Source organism: Vombatus ursinus, unplaced genomic scaffold, assembly GCF_900497805.2.
Source record: "Vombatus ursinus unplaced genomic scaffold, bare-nosed wombat genome assembly UNPS02012709.1, whole genome shotgun sequence".
Taxonomy (NCBI): Eukaryota; Metazoa; Chordata; class Mammalia; order Diprotodontia; family Vombatidae; genus Vombatus; species Vombatus ursinus.
The window spans coordinates 1,708,892-1,724,087 of NW_020952487.1; the positions used below are offsets into that span (position 1 = coordinate 1,708,892).

The 15,196-nt window shown below is 34.1% G+C and overlaps 1 protein-coding gene across 1 annotated transcript; it reads left to right on the top strand.

The window, feature by feature from the left end:
- The first annotated feature begins 10,675 nt into the window (after positions 1-10,675).
- On the top strand, positions 10,676-14,673 carry LOC114040080 (olfactory receptor 6C75). The gene is made up of 2 exons (XM_027858067.1): positions 10,676-10,687; positions 13,723-14,673. The coding sequence occupies exons 1-2, from the start codon at positions 10,676-10,678 to the stop codon at positions 14,671-14,673; spliced, it is 963 nt and encodes a 320-aa protein (XP_027713868.1).
- Positions 14,674-15,196: the final 523 nt, after the last annotated feature.

A 15,196-nucleotide genomic window follows, 5' to 3' on the forward strand; every position in this document is an offset into this window, starting at 1 on the left:
GATAGCTGTTACAAATGGCCACTGATTCTTGGTCAATTGAGTAACATAGAATTCATATCTAAATTTACCTGGCCTCAAAGATGACAGAAAAGAGGGGGCATACAAGATAAACTCTCCCAACATTCCCCTCCAAAGAACTTTAAAATAACTTGTCAAATAGAATTCTGGAACTATGTAGCAAACAAGAGGTCAGAATGAGATTTTTTTTCCAGTCCAAGAAGACTTAAATGGTTGGAAGGAGAAATATATAACACTGAGATGGGGTCAGGCCAGGAAAACAGCACGGTGGCAACACCAGCAGTGGGCGTTGGAGGCTATGGGAGACACGGCAACTGCAGCAGCAGTTCTGGGAGCTCTCACCACCCAGAGAGGGTAAAGGGATCAGACAACTCAGCAGAAAGAAATTACAGGGGATTATTGCATTGGTACTAGGTGCAAGACACCACACTGTTTAGCAACTCCATTGCCTATTATCCAATTTTGAGTTACAGTTCCTAGGCAGAGAGATAAAGCAGGGTTACACTTCCAGGTTGCAGTTCTGGGGTCAAGAGACGTGTTAATGATTTCAGTTACAGGGGAATAGTGCTCTTACCTAGGTAAGGACTGGAGCCCAGCCCAGAGCAGCAGTGACCATGTCTCTCTTCAGATCACATCGTCTTAGAAAGCCCCCGGAACTAGCTGTGAAAACAGCAGGACAAAAAAGCCTGAAGCTTGGGACAGTGATACCTGAACCCAAGCTTAGCTAACCCCAACTCTAACATATAGTACAAAGTCAAGAAATGGACTGAAAAAGTGAGCAAATAGCAACAACAAAAAGATAACTGATCACCAAAAGGTCCTATGGTGGCAGGGAAGCTCAAGACACAAATTCAGAGGAAAAAAACAATGTGAAAACATGTACAAACCTCAAAGAAAAATGCAGATTAGACACAAGCCCAGCATGAATTCCTAGAAGAGATAAAGAATGAGTTAAAGAGGGATAAAAATTATTTTAAAAATCAAATAAGTGTATTAGAGGAAAAATTTGGAAAAGAAATGAGAGCAATACAAGAAAATTATGAAAAGAAAATAACCAGCTTGGTTAAAAAAAGGCACAAAAATACTGAAGAAAATGACATATTAAAAAGTAGAATTAACCAAATGATAAAGGAAGTACAAAACTTCAGTAAAAAAAAAAATTTGTTTAGAAAGCAGAATTGGTCAAATGGAAAAAAAAAAGTACAAAGCCTCACTGAAGAAAAGAATTCTTTAAAAATTAGAAGTGCTGAAGTGAAATCTAAAGAGTCTATGAGACATCAAGAAATAATAAAACAAAGTGAAAGAATAAAAAAAGAGAAGAAAATGTGAAATAATCTCATCAGAAAAGTTGATCTGGAAAACAGATCAAGGAGAAATGACTTAAGAATTATGGGACTACCTGAAAGCCATGATCAAAAAAAAAAGAGCCTAGATATTATAATTCAAGAAATTTTAAATAAAAACTGCCTTTATGTCTTAGATCAAGAGAATAAAATAGAAATTGAAAGAATCCACTGATCACCTCTTGAAAAAGATCCCAAATTGAAAAGTCCCAGGAATATTATAGCCAAATTCTATACCTCCCAAGTGAAGGAGATAAATTTTGCAAACAGCCAGAAAGAAAGAAATAATTCAAATATCATGGAACCACAGTCAGGATCACAAAAATTTAGCAGTATCCATATTAAAAGAGTGAAGAGCTTGAATTGTGATATTCTTAAAGACAAAGGAACTAGGATTACAGCTGAGAATAATCAAAACTGAGTATAATCCTTCAGGTAAAAAATAAATGGATATTTAATGAAATAAAGGACTTTCAAGCATTCCTGATGAAAACACCTGAGCTAAACAGAAAATTATTCTTTCAAACATAAGGCCCAAGGGAAGCATAAAAACATAAATGTGAAAGACAAATTATAAGGGACTTGATAATGTTAAACAATTTCCTTTCCTATATGGGAAGATAATGCACATAACTCCTAAGAACTTTATCATTATTTGAATAGTTAGATGAAATCCACATAGAGAGAAGGGGTGTGAGTCAGTTGTGTTTGAATGACTTTTTTAAATGGAGTAAGAGAAATACACTAGAAGAAGGGGGAAGTAAGAGGAAGAATGTGGGAAATTTTCTCACATAAAAGAGTTGTGCAAGGAAGAGTTTTTACTTTGAAAAAGAAAATGTTGAAGCAAGCAACATTGAATCTCACTCTCATCTGAACTGTTGCAAAGGGGGACTAATATGCATATACACTCAATTAAGTATATAAATCTTTCTTATCCAACAGGGAAGTAGGATGGCAAGGAGATAAAATAAAGGGATAGATTAATAAGAGGTAGGGAGGATTAAAGGAGGCAGGCGTAAGAAGCAAAAAAGACTTTTGATGAGTAAGAGGGAGAGAAAGAGAGAGAGAGAGGAAGAGACAGAGAGAGGGAGAGGGAGAGAGAGAGAGAGAGAGAGAGAGAGAGAGAGAGAGAGAGAGAGAGAAGAAATAAATAAGATGGAGGGAAAACACAACAATCATAACTGTGAATGTGAGTTGAATGAACTCATCTATAAAACAAAAGTGGACATCAGGCTGTATTAGGAACCAGAATCCAATTATATGTTACTTACAAGAAATACACTTGAAACAGAAAGAATATGTATGGAGTTAAAATAAGGGGTTGGGGTAGAATCTATTATGCTTCAGCTGAAGTAACAAAGGCAGGAATAGTAATCATGATCTGAGACAAAACAAAAGCAAAAACAAACCTAATTAAAAGAGATAATCAGGGAAATGACATTTACTAAATAGCACAATAAACAATGAAGTAATGTCAGTACTAAAATATATATGCCCCAAATGTCATAGCATCCAAATTCTTAAAGGAAAAGTTAAATGAATTATAGAAATAAATAATAAAAATACACTGGGGACAGGGAGGGAATCTCCATTTTCTTGTCTCAAAACTAAATAAATCTAACAATAAAAAATAAGAAAGAACTTCAGGAGATAAATAAAATTTTAGAAAAGTTAGCTATGATAGACCTCTGGATAAAATTGAATTGGAATAAAAGGAACATATCTTTTTCACACAAAAAAATTGACTTTGTACGTTAGGGCATGTTAGGGTATAAAAACTTCACAAATGCAAAATGCAGAAATGTTAAATGTAGAGTCAGCTAGGTGGCGCAGTGGATAGAGGATTGGCCCTGAAGTCAGGAGTACCTGAGTTCAAATCCAATCTCAGTCCAAACACTTGATACTTACTAGCTGTGTGACCCTGGGCAAGTCACTTAACCCCAACTGCCTAAAAAACAAAAAAAAAACAAAAAACCCCCAGAAATGTTAAATGTACCCTTTTGAAAACATAATAAAATAAAAATTCCAGGCAATAAAGGGTACTTGGAAGCATGGATAAAAAAATTATTTGGAAATTAAATAATGACTAGGTCAGAAAACAAATCATAGAAACAAGTTATCATTTCATTAAAGATGATAACAACAAAAATACCAAAATTTGTAAGAAGTAGCCAAAACAGTACTTAGAAGAAATTTATATTTCTAAATGAGATGAATCAAATGATATCAATAAAAGAGAGAAAAGAGTAGATCAATGAATTGAGCATGTAACTAGAAAAAAAACTAGAAAAAGAACAAATTCTAAAACCCAATTAAACACAAAAATAGAAACCCTGAAAATCAAAGAAGAGATTAATAGAAAGCAAAAATAAAAACCACTGAGTTGGTTGTATTGGGGAATAACAATAAAATGGATAAACCATTGCTTAATCTGATTTAAAAAAAGTAAGAAAATCATATTATCAATATGGAAAGAGTGGATGCAGCACCAATGAAGATTAAAGTAAAGTTATTGTTAGGAATTATTTTGTACAATTATAAAACTGACAAAGTGAAATAAATGAATATTTTTTTTTGTTTTTTTTTTAGGCAATTGGGGTTAAGTGACTTGCCCAAGATCACACAGCTAGTAAGTGTCAAGTATTTGGTCTGAGGCCAGATTTGAACTCAGGTCCTCTTGACTTCAGGGCTGGTGCTCTATCCACTGCACCACCTAGCTGCACCAATAAATGAATACTTACAGAAATAAAAATTGTCTTGACTAACCGAAGAGAAAATATAATACTTAAATATTCTTGTTATTGTTCATTCTTCATTTTCAGAGGACCAATTGCATCATGATAAATGATGAGTGATGTCTTCACTTGCTTGTGAATTTGATTTAAGTGAGGTAGAGTTGCCCAAAGTCATCAGTTTCACTCTTTCTTCCACAGCCATTGAAGTACAGTGTGAAGACAAAAGTCAAGATGGTTGGCAATGACCCTAGTTGCAGTGGATAACTTTGATGTCTTCAATGTCTGACTAAGCTCTAAGCACTCTGCAGTATTTACTTCAGCTGTCTTCATGGCCATTGGAACAAATTGTTCTAATCTGTCCATTCCACCAGGTTAAATTCTCACACCCTTGGTGTAGACATACCCTAACTCACTAATCAGTTTGAGACTTGTCAGTTACCCTCAACCTGGTTTAGCCTGTCTGCTGATAAGGTTTTAACCAGGGTGGTTTTATCAGTGTGGCTGCTGTGCATGCTACAGATTCTTGGAGCCACAGGTGAAAATTGGGTGACAAGTGGACATCAAAGGTGGACAAGCAGTCCTGAAAAGAGCTTGCAAAGGCAAGCTCTCACACCAGAGGTGCTAGTCCTCCCTGAATACAAGAACACTTAAATAACCTTATCTTGAATAAAGAAATGGAACAAAATTTGTTCCCTAAGAAAAACTTCCCAGGACCAGATGGATTTAAAAGTGAATCCTAACAAATATTTGCAAAATAATTAATAATTAATATAAAATATTTGAATAAATAAGTAAAGGAGTCCTCACATGACAAATATGGTTTTGATACCTAAACCAGGCAGAGCAAAAACAGATAAAGAAAACTATAGACCAATTGCCCTAATGAATATTGAAGCAAAAAATTTTAGTAAAATACTAAGAAGGAGACTACAGCAATGTATCACAAAGATTATACAATATGACCAGGTGTGATTTTAACAGTAATGCAGGGTGATTCTATCTTAGGAGAATTATAAGCATAATCAACCATGTAAATTACAAAAACAAAAAAAAATCACATGATTATGTCAATAGATGAAGAAAAAACATTTTGAAAAATTGTAACATCCATTCTTATTAACACTAGAAAGCACAAGAATAAATGTAGCTTTCCTTAAAATTACAAGTTATATCTATCAAAAATCAAGAGCAAGCATCATCTCTAATGGAGAAAAACTAGAAGCCTTCCCAATATGATCAAAGATGAAGTAAGGATGTTTATTATCACCATTATTATTCAATACTGTACTAGAAATGCTAGTTATGATAATAAGACAAAAAGAAATTGAATGAATAATTGACAACAATGAAACAAAGCTATCACTCTTTGAAAATTATATGATGGTATGTTTAGAGAAACCTAGAGAATCAATCTAGAGAATAAAAAAAAATAGTTAAAACAATCAATAACTTCAGCAAAGTTACAGGATATAAAATAAACCCACACAAATTATCAGCATTTCTATTTTACCAACAAAGTCCAGCAGCATGAGATAGAAAGAAATATTATATTTAAAATAACTATACACAGTATGAAATATTTGGGAGTCTACCTCCCAAGACAAACTCTGGAACTATATGAACACAATTACAAAATACTTTTCACATAAATAAAGACATTAAAAATTGGAGAAATATTAACTGTTCATGGGTAGGCCATTAGTACAATAAAAATTATAATTCCACCTAAATTAATTTACCTGTTCTGTGCTATACCAATTAAACTACCCAAGAATTATTTTCCAGAGCTAGAAAAAAAAATCATAATAAAATTCATTTGGAAAAACAAAAGATCAAAAACATCAAGGGAATCAATGGGGGAAATATGAAGAGAAGTTGCCTAGAAGTACTGGATTTCAAATTATATTACAAAGTGGTCAAAATAATCTAGTACTACCTAAGAAATGGAGTGACTTATCAGTGGAATAGATTAGGTACACAATATATAGTAGTAAATGATCAGAGTGTTTGATAAACCCAAAGATCTAAACTTTTAGGGCAAGAACTCATTATTTAACAAAAAGTTTGGCAGAAACTAGGCATGGGCCAATATCTTATACCATATACCAAGATAAGGTCAAAATGGGTACATGATTTCTACATAAAGGGTAATATCACAAGCAAAATTAGGAAACTTAGAAAAATTACCCATTGACTCTATAGATAGGGGAATAGTTTATGACCAAAAAAGAGATAGCATCACAGGAGGTAAAGTAGATAATTCTGATTACATGTTATTTAAAAGATTTTGTACAAGCAAAACCAATGCAGTTAAAATTAGAAAGAAAGCAGTAAACTAGGAGAATTTTACAACAAGTTCTTTCATAAAGATTTCATTGCTCAAATATATAGAAAACAGAGCCAAATTTATAAAAGTAAGATGCACTCCCCAACTGATAAAGGGTCAAAGGATATGAACAGGCAGTTTTCAGAAGAAGAAAACAAAGTTATCTAAAGTCATATAAACATGTTTTAAATTTCTAATTATTGGATAAGTACAAATTAAAAGAAATCTGAGGTACTATCTCATATATATTAGATTGGCTAACATGACAGAAAAGGAAAATGACAAATGCTGGAAAGGATGTGGAAAAGTAGGGACACTAATGAATGGTTGGTGGAGTTGTGAAGAGTCCAACAATTCTGGAGAACAATTTGGAACTATGTCTAAAGGGATATAAAACTATGAATTTGATCCAATAATACCACTACTAGATTTATTTCCAAAAAAGATCAAAGGAAAAGGATATAAAGACAATAATAAGCTTATAGGGATAGATAAACATACAGGGTGATAGGGTCAAAATACAAAAAGACATTAGATGTAGGCTAGAGCACTATAATAATTAGATGAAATTCAATAGAGATTAATGTAATTTTTTTCCACTTGGGTTCAAAAACTACTCTTCATCAGTCCAGAATATGGGTAGTATGGTTAAGCAGAGGTTTGTCTGAAAAAAAGATCTGGCAGTTTGAGTGATGCACATGCACACAATATCAGTCTGCATCATAATGTGGCAGCTAAAACAAAACAAACAAACAAAAAACTAAAACTTCCAGCTTCTGTGGAAAGAATGAAAAACTCTGTGGAATGTTTCAATGAGAGGTTCTTGATAATCGGAGAGCAAATAAGGATCCCTGTGCAGCAGTAGCTGACATTTTACATGACACTTTAAAGTCTTTACTTAAAATAATTCTGTATGACATGCAGTATAAATATGATTGTCCCCATTTTACAGAGATAAGTTGCTAACTTGAAATCAGAAAAAAAAATGAGTTTAAATCCTACTTCCTACATTTGTTAATTGCTATGGACATTTCAGTTTAACTCTCTAAATCTTTATTTCCTCATATATAAAGTAGAAAGCATAACATCTATCACTCTTTCCTCACAGGGTTTTGGTGAGACTCAAATGAGTGTGTAAAGTGCTTGGCAAACTTTAAAAAACTATGTGATGCACCAGAAATTCAAGTACAAAGAATGACCAATATCTACCCATGATGATCTTACTTTCAGAGAATTGTGCTTCAGCATGTTATATTGGCAAAATGTTTCTATAGAAATGTAAACAGTAATATTATGAAGAAAATGGGATTCATAGAGGTAAAATGGGGTTGCCCATAATCATACACACAAAGGGACTAGCAGGTCAGGGCTCATATTAAATTCCATAGATAGTGATTTGAATGCTTTTCCACTGTCCTTTAATGCTTCTTGCTGGATCTTTGGAAGAATGGGCAAAAGGTGGATAAAAGGGTGAAAAAAAGAAGGTGGTAGGCACTGCAAACATCATTCATCAAATCCTTTTGTCAAAAGTATCCTTTTTATAGCTTAATGTAAATATAGTTTCTAAAGATTCTGTTTACTTTCAACATTAGCTCCTTCAAGCAATTCTAACTCCTAACCTTCTCAATATTCTTTGTGTTGCATGTTCAATAACCCCATTACCCTCACTAAAACAAAATTCTGTCAAAATTCCTCTGGTTATGCTAAGTAGCCACAGGTCATGAAATACTATGATCTCTAAGCAATAGAAATCATAGATAACCCAAATGGCAATTTAAACATGTACAGTAGGTATGGTTAAGGCCCAACTAAAATTCCACCTTCAACAAAAACTCTTTCCTAACCCCTCTTAATCCCTTAATCCATTATTTCCTATTTATCACATATATAATTTGATTTGTATATACTTACTTGCATGTTATCTCCCCCATTAGATTGTAAGCAGGGACTGTATTTTGCCTCTTTTTGTATCCCTAGTGTTTAGCACAGTGCCTGGCATATAGTAGGCCTTTAGTAAATGTTTATTGATTCGTTGATTTACACTTTGCACACAAAGTAGTATTAAACAGAACATCAGAAAGCTTCCTTCAGAATCAGAGATAGATAGGAGTAAACAACCCCTGGGCTGTATCCAAGTAACCTTAAGAAATATAGAAGGAAGCCCTGAGCACACTGGGTAGAGCCCATGTGGAGGATTTGTAGGACGACAGGGATAAGAGTTCACATAGAATGGGAGGACACGGATAAGTTGTGTTATGCACTACTGGAAGGAATATCCCCATCCTTTACAAATACATTGAATATTCAATTTTATAATGAGTCATTTTTCTTTCTCTCTCTCTCCAAATATATATATACACACACACATACATACACACATATACATATATATATACATACATATATATATATATACACACATACATACATACACATAGACACACACACATACACACATAGTGACCATCATAGTATATTCTCAGTTTTTCACTCCTCACTTAATAAAGTGTGTTGAAATGATTGAGCTACTTCTCAGGCAAATTCTGTAACTAGATTTTGTGGACTTGACTGAAGTCTTATGTAGTGATGTTAATATTAGTCTAAATTCCTTTGGGACAACATCATGCCATCAGATTCATTTGAAATCATCTTGCATATTGTGGATATGAAATGAACACTCGAAATTTAATTCTAAACTATTTTTGAATGAAAAAATTTTGTGAAACTATCTATTAAGAACATAAAAATTGTAGCTATGAATAGTGAATGGTGATTTCAAATCTCATTCCTCATATCAGCCAGAAGAAGAAATATGTTAACAGGAAAGGAGAAAACATTTTCATTCATCATGGGGAAAGAATTGTAAGTTACCAAAGGGGAAACCAACTTTCAAGGGGACTACCTTTCCCCTGGAGGAAAAAAAAAGACTACAGGCTTGAGATTCTTATCAGAATTTTCTAGAAGCTACTATGATTTCATTTCTCCTCATACTTCTCCAGGGAATCCTGAGTATCAGCTTCCTTTAGTTCAAGGCAATATACACTTGGCCTACAAAAGAAATAGTATCATTTAGAAGTTGTATACCTATTACTCTATCATTCAATATTCTCCTTACTCAGTGATATCCCTTGATGCTCATTCCACATCTTCAAGTATTCTCTGGGCACTATCCCCTAAGCTTCCTTTTTTAAGTTTTGTGTTAATGCAGATTGTATTGTCTATTACTTGGTGCCTAGAGAACATGGATCTCCATGGTCCCTTTTGTGCTGATCCCTTGGGTTTCACATTTAAAATGTACAAGAAAACATCTCTTACTGTCCAAAAGCTTGAGAATGCCTTACATTCCCTTCCTTTCAAGGCAATGCTTTCTTTCTACTAATTATTAAGAAAATATTTTTCTGGAGTTAATTGGTGGGATGGGTCAGGATCTCAGGGCTGGGGCAGTGCCTGGACTAGGAGTGTAAAAGTGAGTAGGTAAGAGTTTCCTTAAGCTGAGGAGAAAGGTATCTGCAAGTGTCCTACTCAGGCTATTTGAGTATGTGAGGGATAGGACAGGGTAGAATGTTTAACTTATGGAAATGTAAAATTTTCATGAGATAAATATCAACCAATCACTTTGATTTATGCAAACTGAAAGGAATGTCCAAGATTAAACTTGAAACTGGCCAATCAAGGAATGTCAGAAAAGTAAGTATGATCTCTGTCATCTCACTTAAGTATTTTTCCTAACTTACTGTACAGCAGCAAATCATGCCATATCTATTCCTTCTTTGTGTATGTAAGGGTCGTCTGACATTTCCTAAATCAGAAATTGACTTTTTACTATGATAAACACAGAATGTGAATTTTCTGTAGCTTCTACCTTGCCAGAGTTGTTCTGCCTTGGGAACAGGGTTACCTGTGGTCATCTACAGTATACTGTATTATGCTGGTATCAGCATTCTAGCTTAAGTCCGATTGGTTCCTGCCCATCCCTAGTCCCATGTCTATTAGTGAGTCTACATAATACCACACAGTTAGCTTAAAATGTTAAAAGCTTAAGCAATCAATAGAAAATTGTGTACATCTAATTGATTAACTGACGTTTTAAACCAATGGGTTCTTATCCTTCTGTGTGTGCATGTGTGTGTGTGTGTGTGTTATGAATCCCTTTGGAAGTCTGATGAAGCCTATAGACCCTTTCTCAGAATAACATTGGCTACCTATATTCATCACTTAAGGAAAATTAACTGCTAAATTTCCTTTAGAGGTTAATGAAAATAATGGTATAATTTTTTCCCCATCCAGGCTTACATATTCCTCAGAAATTCATAGATCCCCAGGTTAAGAACCCCTATTTTAAACTATAGTAATCACTATTTTCACTTCAGTGTAAATAGCTTATACATTTGATTCTGCACTTTGAATTCTGTACATAGGGCTAATACTGACTATCTTAATACTTGGGAAGGAAAATGTAATTGTTTTATTTTGCTTGACTGTACGCATTTGTTACAAGGTACGGTTCTATGGGGGGGAGTAATTGGTAAGAGACAGTGATGTAGAAAAATTTAAAAAAAATGAAAAATAGCAAAGGGAGGAAAGAAGGCAAGATGAAAGGAAGAAAGGCAGGGAGAGGGAAGGAAAGAAGGACTAAAAGCACAGAAGGAAGGAAGAAAAGAAGGGAGAAAAGGAGGGAAGGAGGGAAGAAGGGATGAAGAAAAAATGAGAGAAAGAGAGAATAAATGAAAGAAAGAATGGAAGGAAGGAAAAAAAAGAAAAAGAAAATATAAGAACGAGAGAAGTAACCTATGTTGTCCTGATTCCAGGAGAAGGTTCCCTTGGCATTTTGGTGGGAGGAGTCTATAAAACAATGACATTAAAACCTTTCACATAAACAATTGTTTGGAATCTCATGAAGAAAACACATTACAAATAGCAAATAGCAAGTCTTGAGGACTCTGAAGAATATGGGAATCAAATTATTAGTGACAGATACAGACTTAGGAAAATGATTTAGACTTCACATAGACTGTTCATTAGCAACAAATATTTCTGTGGACAAAAAGACCAATGAAATATTAGGCATCAGAAGGGGTACCATAGGATCATAGAATTAGAATAATAAGAACCTTAGAGATCTAGTCCAAATACCTTAATGATACAGATTATGAAACTGAGGCCTGGAGAAGGTTAAGTGACTTGTCTAAATTCATATTGATAGTAAGTTGAAGAATCAGAAATGAAAAATAAAATGTTCTTTTACAAAACTGTATTTTATTTCTTTCCACCTGTAAAAATATATATTTTTGGTCTCCATACTGAAGAAGAAGACATAATGAAGTTAGAGAAGGGCAATTAAAGTGTTTGAGGGAATGCATAGAGTTATATATGGACAGATTAGACAAATGAAGACTGTAGTCTAGCAAGATATTCAGAATAAAATAGTATAAAATATATAAAACAAAGCATGACAATTGAGTAAATGTGGACTTACTTAGTAAATTCCAGAATATTTGGACTAGGGAATATACCTCAAAGATTTTAAAAAGATAAATTTACAGGTATAGATAAATTTAAAATGCAAATAAACAGAAGTATCATTTTACATACAAGCTTGTAAATTCAAGAAATTTTACTAAGGCTAAAAATAGAAATATGTCCAAGGAGTCTGATAAGTTTATGAATGATTGATTAATCCATGAGCAATTAATTAAAAGCAGAATGCTCCAGGTAACATTCCTAACTCTTTAAAGTCAATATAATGGAGAATATCCATCCTACTGGGAGCCAAATACAGTGTCAAGAGAAAGATTTTTAAGAATAGAAAAGTTTTATACTAATCTTTGTTTCCCTCCATCATTCTCTAATGGTTCCTTTAATTTAAGGATATGAATTTAAAAAAAAAAAAACCAACAACACAGAAGATAGGTGAAGTTGACTTACAAATTAAGAGAAAAAAAATAGATTGTGGATTTTCCCAATACCATGGCAAAAAGTATTAAGAAAAGGGGGCAATGGCACATATTAGATAGTGAGCTTCTAGATTTTAGAGGACTAATGTTTAATTTAGAGATATAGTCAGGGCAACATGTTGAAAAGTGCAGAGAATAGAGACTTGGAAAATAATATAGTGATGAATACAGAACAGCATGGAAAGACTTAAATGAACTAATGAAAAATGAAGGAAGTGGCTACAATGGCTGTAATAATGTATATGAGAGAAAAAACAACCCCCACAAAATAATAGAAGCTGAATGTTGTGAAATGGTAAGGAATAATCTTGGCCACAAAGAAGACATATAGGAAGGCACTGTGTCCCTGTTCCTTTACAGAGTTAATGTCCATGGGTATGGAATATTGCATATAACATCAAATTTGCCAGTTTTACTAAAATTAATTTTCTCTTCTTCCTTTTTTCTTTTTTAAAAGAAATTATTTGTTATAAGGGATTGTTCTCCAGGTAGGGAATGGAGAAGGGAAAGAGATATAGGAAAAGATATAGGAAGAAATCTAGGTGATTAAAAACAGCATTACCAACAAAAATTTAGTTTAAAATAAGAAAAGAAACATAATGTGAAAGTGTGTAGGGACTAGGAAAGAACCCTGAGAAGTAGTGATGAGAATATTTGCTATGATATCATCTGCCTGGGCTCTTAGAGAGTATTTTCTTTTCTATTTTTGAAGTCATGCAAAACATAATTTTATATTAACCATATTGCATAGTAGTGATGATGATGATGATAAAGCAAGAAAAATAAAGAAAATGAAAAAGTATGATTTGATCTGCTTTAATCAGAGTTGATCAGTTTTCTCTCCATAGATAGATAGCATTTTTTTTTATCATGAGTCCCTTGGAATTGTCTTGGATCACTATGTTAATTAGAGTAGCTAAATCAGGGGTGGGAACCTGCAGCCTCAAGGCTACATGTGAACTTCTAGGTCCTTGAGTATGGCCTTTTAACTGAGTCCAAGTTTTACAGTATAAATCATTTTATTAAGTAGATTTGTTCTGTGAAGTTTGGATTCAGTCAAAGGGCTGCACTTGAGGACCTAGAGGGCCACATATGGCCTCAAGACCACATGTTCCCCACACTTGTGCTAAATCTTTTACAGTTGATAACTTCCAATATTGCTGTTACTGTATGTTAGAGAATATTTTCTAGAGAAATCATATATATATGGATGGAATCACATTAATAAGATGGAATTCTCTTACATTAACTTAATTAGTATTTCCATCTCACATTAGCTAAAGCTTTCTTTCCTTCACCTCAATTCTGTAGGTGATAAGAAGATAAATAAGGTCTGATCAAAGCAGAAAAAAACTAAAATGAGAAATCATACATCAGTCACAGAGTTCATACTGCTGGGATTGACAGATGATCCACAGTGGCAGGTTGTACTTTTCATCTTCCTCCTTCTTACCTACATGTTGAGTGTGACTGGGAACCTGACCATTATCACCCTCACATTGCTGGACTCTCACCTGCAGATCCCCATGTACTTCTTCCTCCGAAATTTTTCATTCTTAGAAATTTCCTTCACATCTGTATGTATTCCTAGATTCCTGGTTACTGCAGTGACAGGAGATAAGACCATTTCATATAATGGGTGTGTGGCTCAGTTATTCTTCTTCATTTTCTTGGGGGTGACAGAATTTTACCTTCTTGCTGCCATGTCTTATGACCGCTATGTCGCCATCTGCAAGCCACTGCATTACACAACTATCATGAGCAGCAGGGTCTGTATGCTGCTTATCTTTAGTTCTTGGCTGGCGGGGTTTTTGATCATCTTTCCACCCATCATGCTGCTGTTACGGCTGGATTTCTGTGCATCTAATATCATTAATCATTTTATCTGTGACTCTTCTCCCATCCTGCAGCTGTCATGTTCAAATACACACTTCCTCGAGTTGATGGCATTTTTTTTAGCTGTGGTGACACTCATGGTCACCCTGACCCTAGTGATACTCTCTTATACATACATCATTCAGACAATTCTGAAAATCCCTTCTGCAAGTCAGAGAAAAAAAGCCTTTTCCACTTGTTCCTCCCACATGATTGTTGTCTCCCTCTCTTACGGCAGCTGCATTTTCATGTACATTAAACCCTCAGCAAGGGAAAGAGCGTCTTTGAGCAAAGGAGTTGCTGTGCTCAATACCTCAGTTGCTCCCTTGTTGAATCCCTTCATTTACACCCTAAGGAATCAGCAAGTGAAACAAGCTTTCAAGAATATGGTTCAGAAGATTATCTTTTCTTCCAATAAGTAAAAGCTTTTTTGATATGGAAACTCCAAAGGCAAAACTCAACTAAAATCAAAATTTCAACAGCTTGTCCTATCTTGCTCTTTTCCCTACTCTTTTCATTTAAATTGATAAAATATACAGTTGGCCCCTTTTATGTTTCTCCTAGTGCCAACTCTTACCCTTCCTTAAATTGAATTACTCTTTTCTTTCAGACCCTTTGTTAATTTCAACTATGCAAAAAAACTTTCCATTTGAAGTAAAGGCAGAGTTCAAATTCACTACATAAAATGTCAACCCTGAAAAATCAGGAATCCTATATACACTTGATGACCTAATGACTTAGTGTGCATTCAATAAAAGTAAACTGATGGCCTTGCACACCTTCTGCATAAGGGTCACTTTTTTCACTGTCATTCTCAGTCAAAAGTATTTTTTAAATTATTTTTATCCTCCACACCAAATAAAATGAGCATTTCCATATACAAAGAAGAACAGAAAAAGAGAATTGTACACGAAACCATTCCTGAGCTCCCTTAATGCTAGTTCT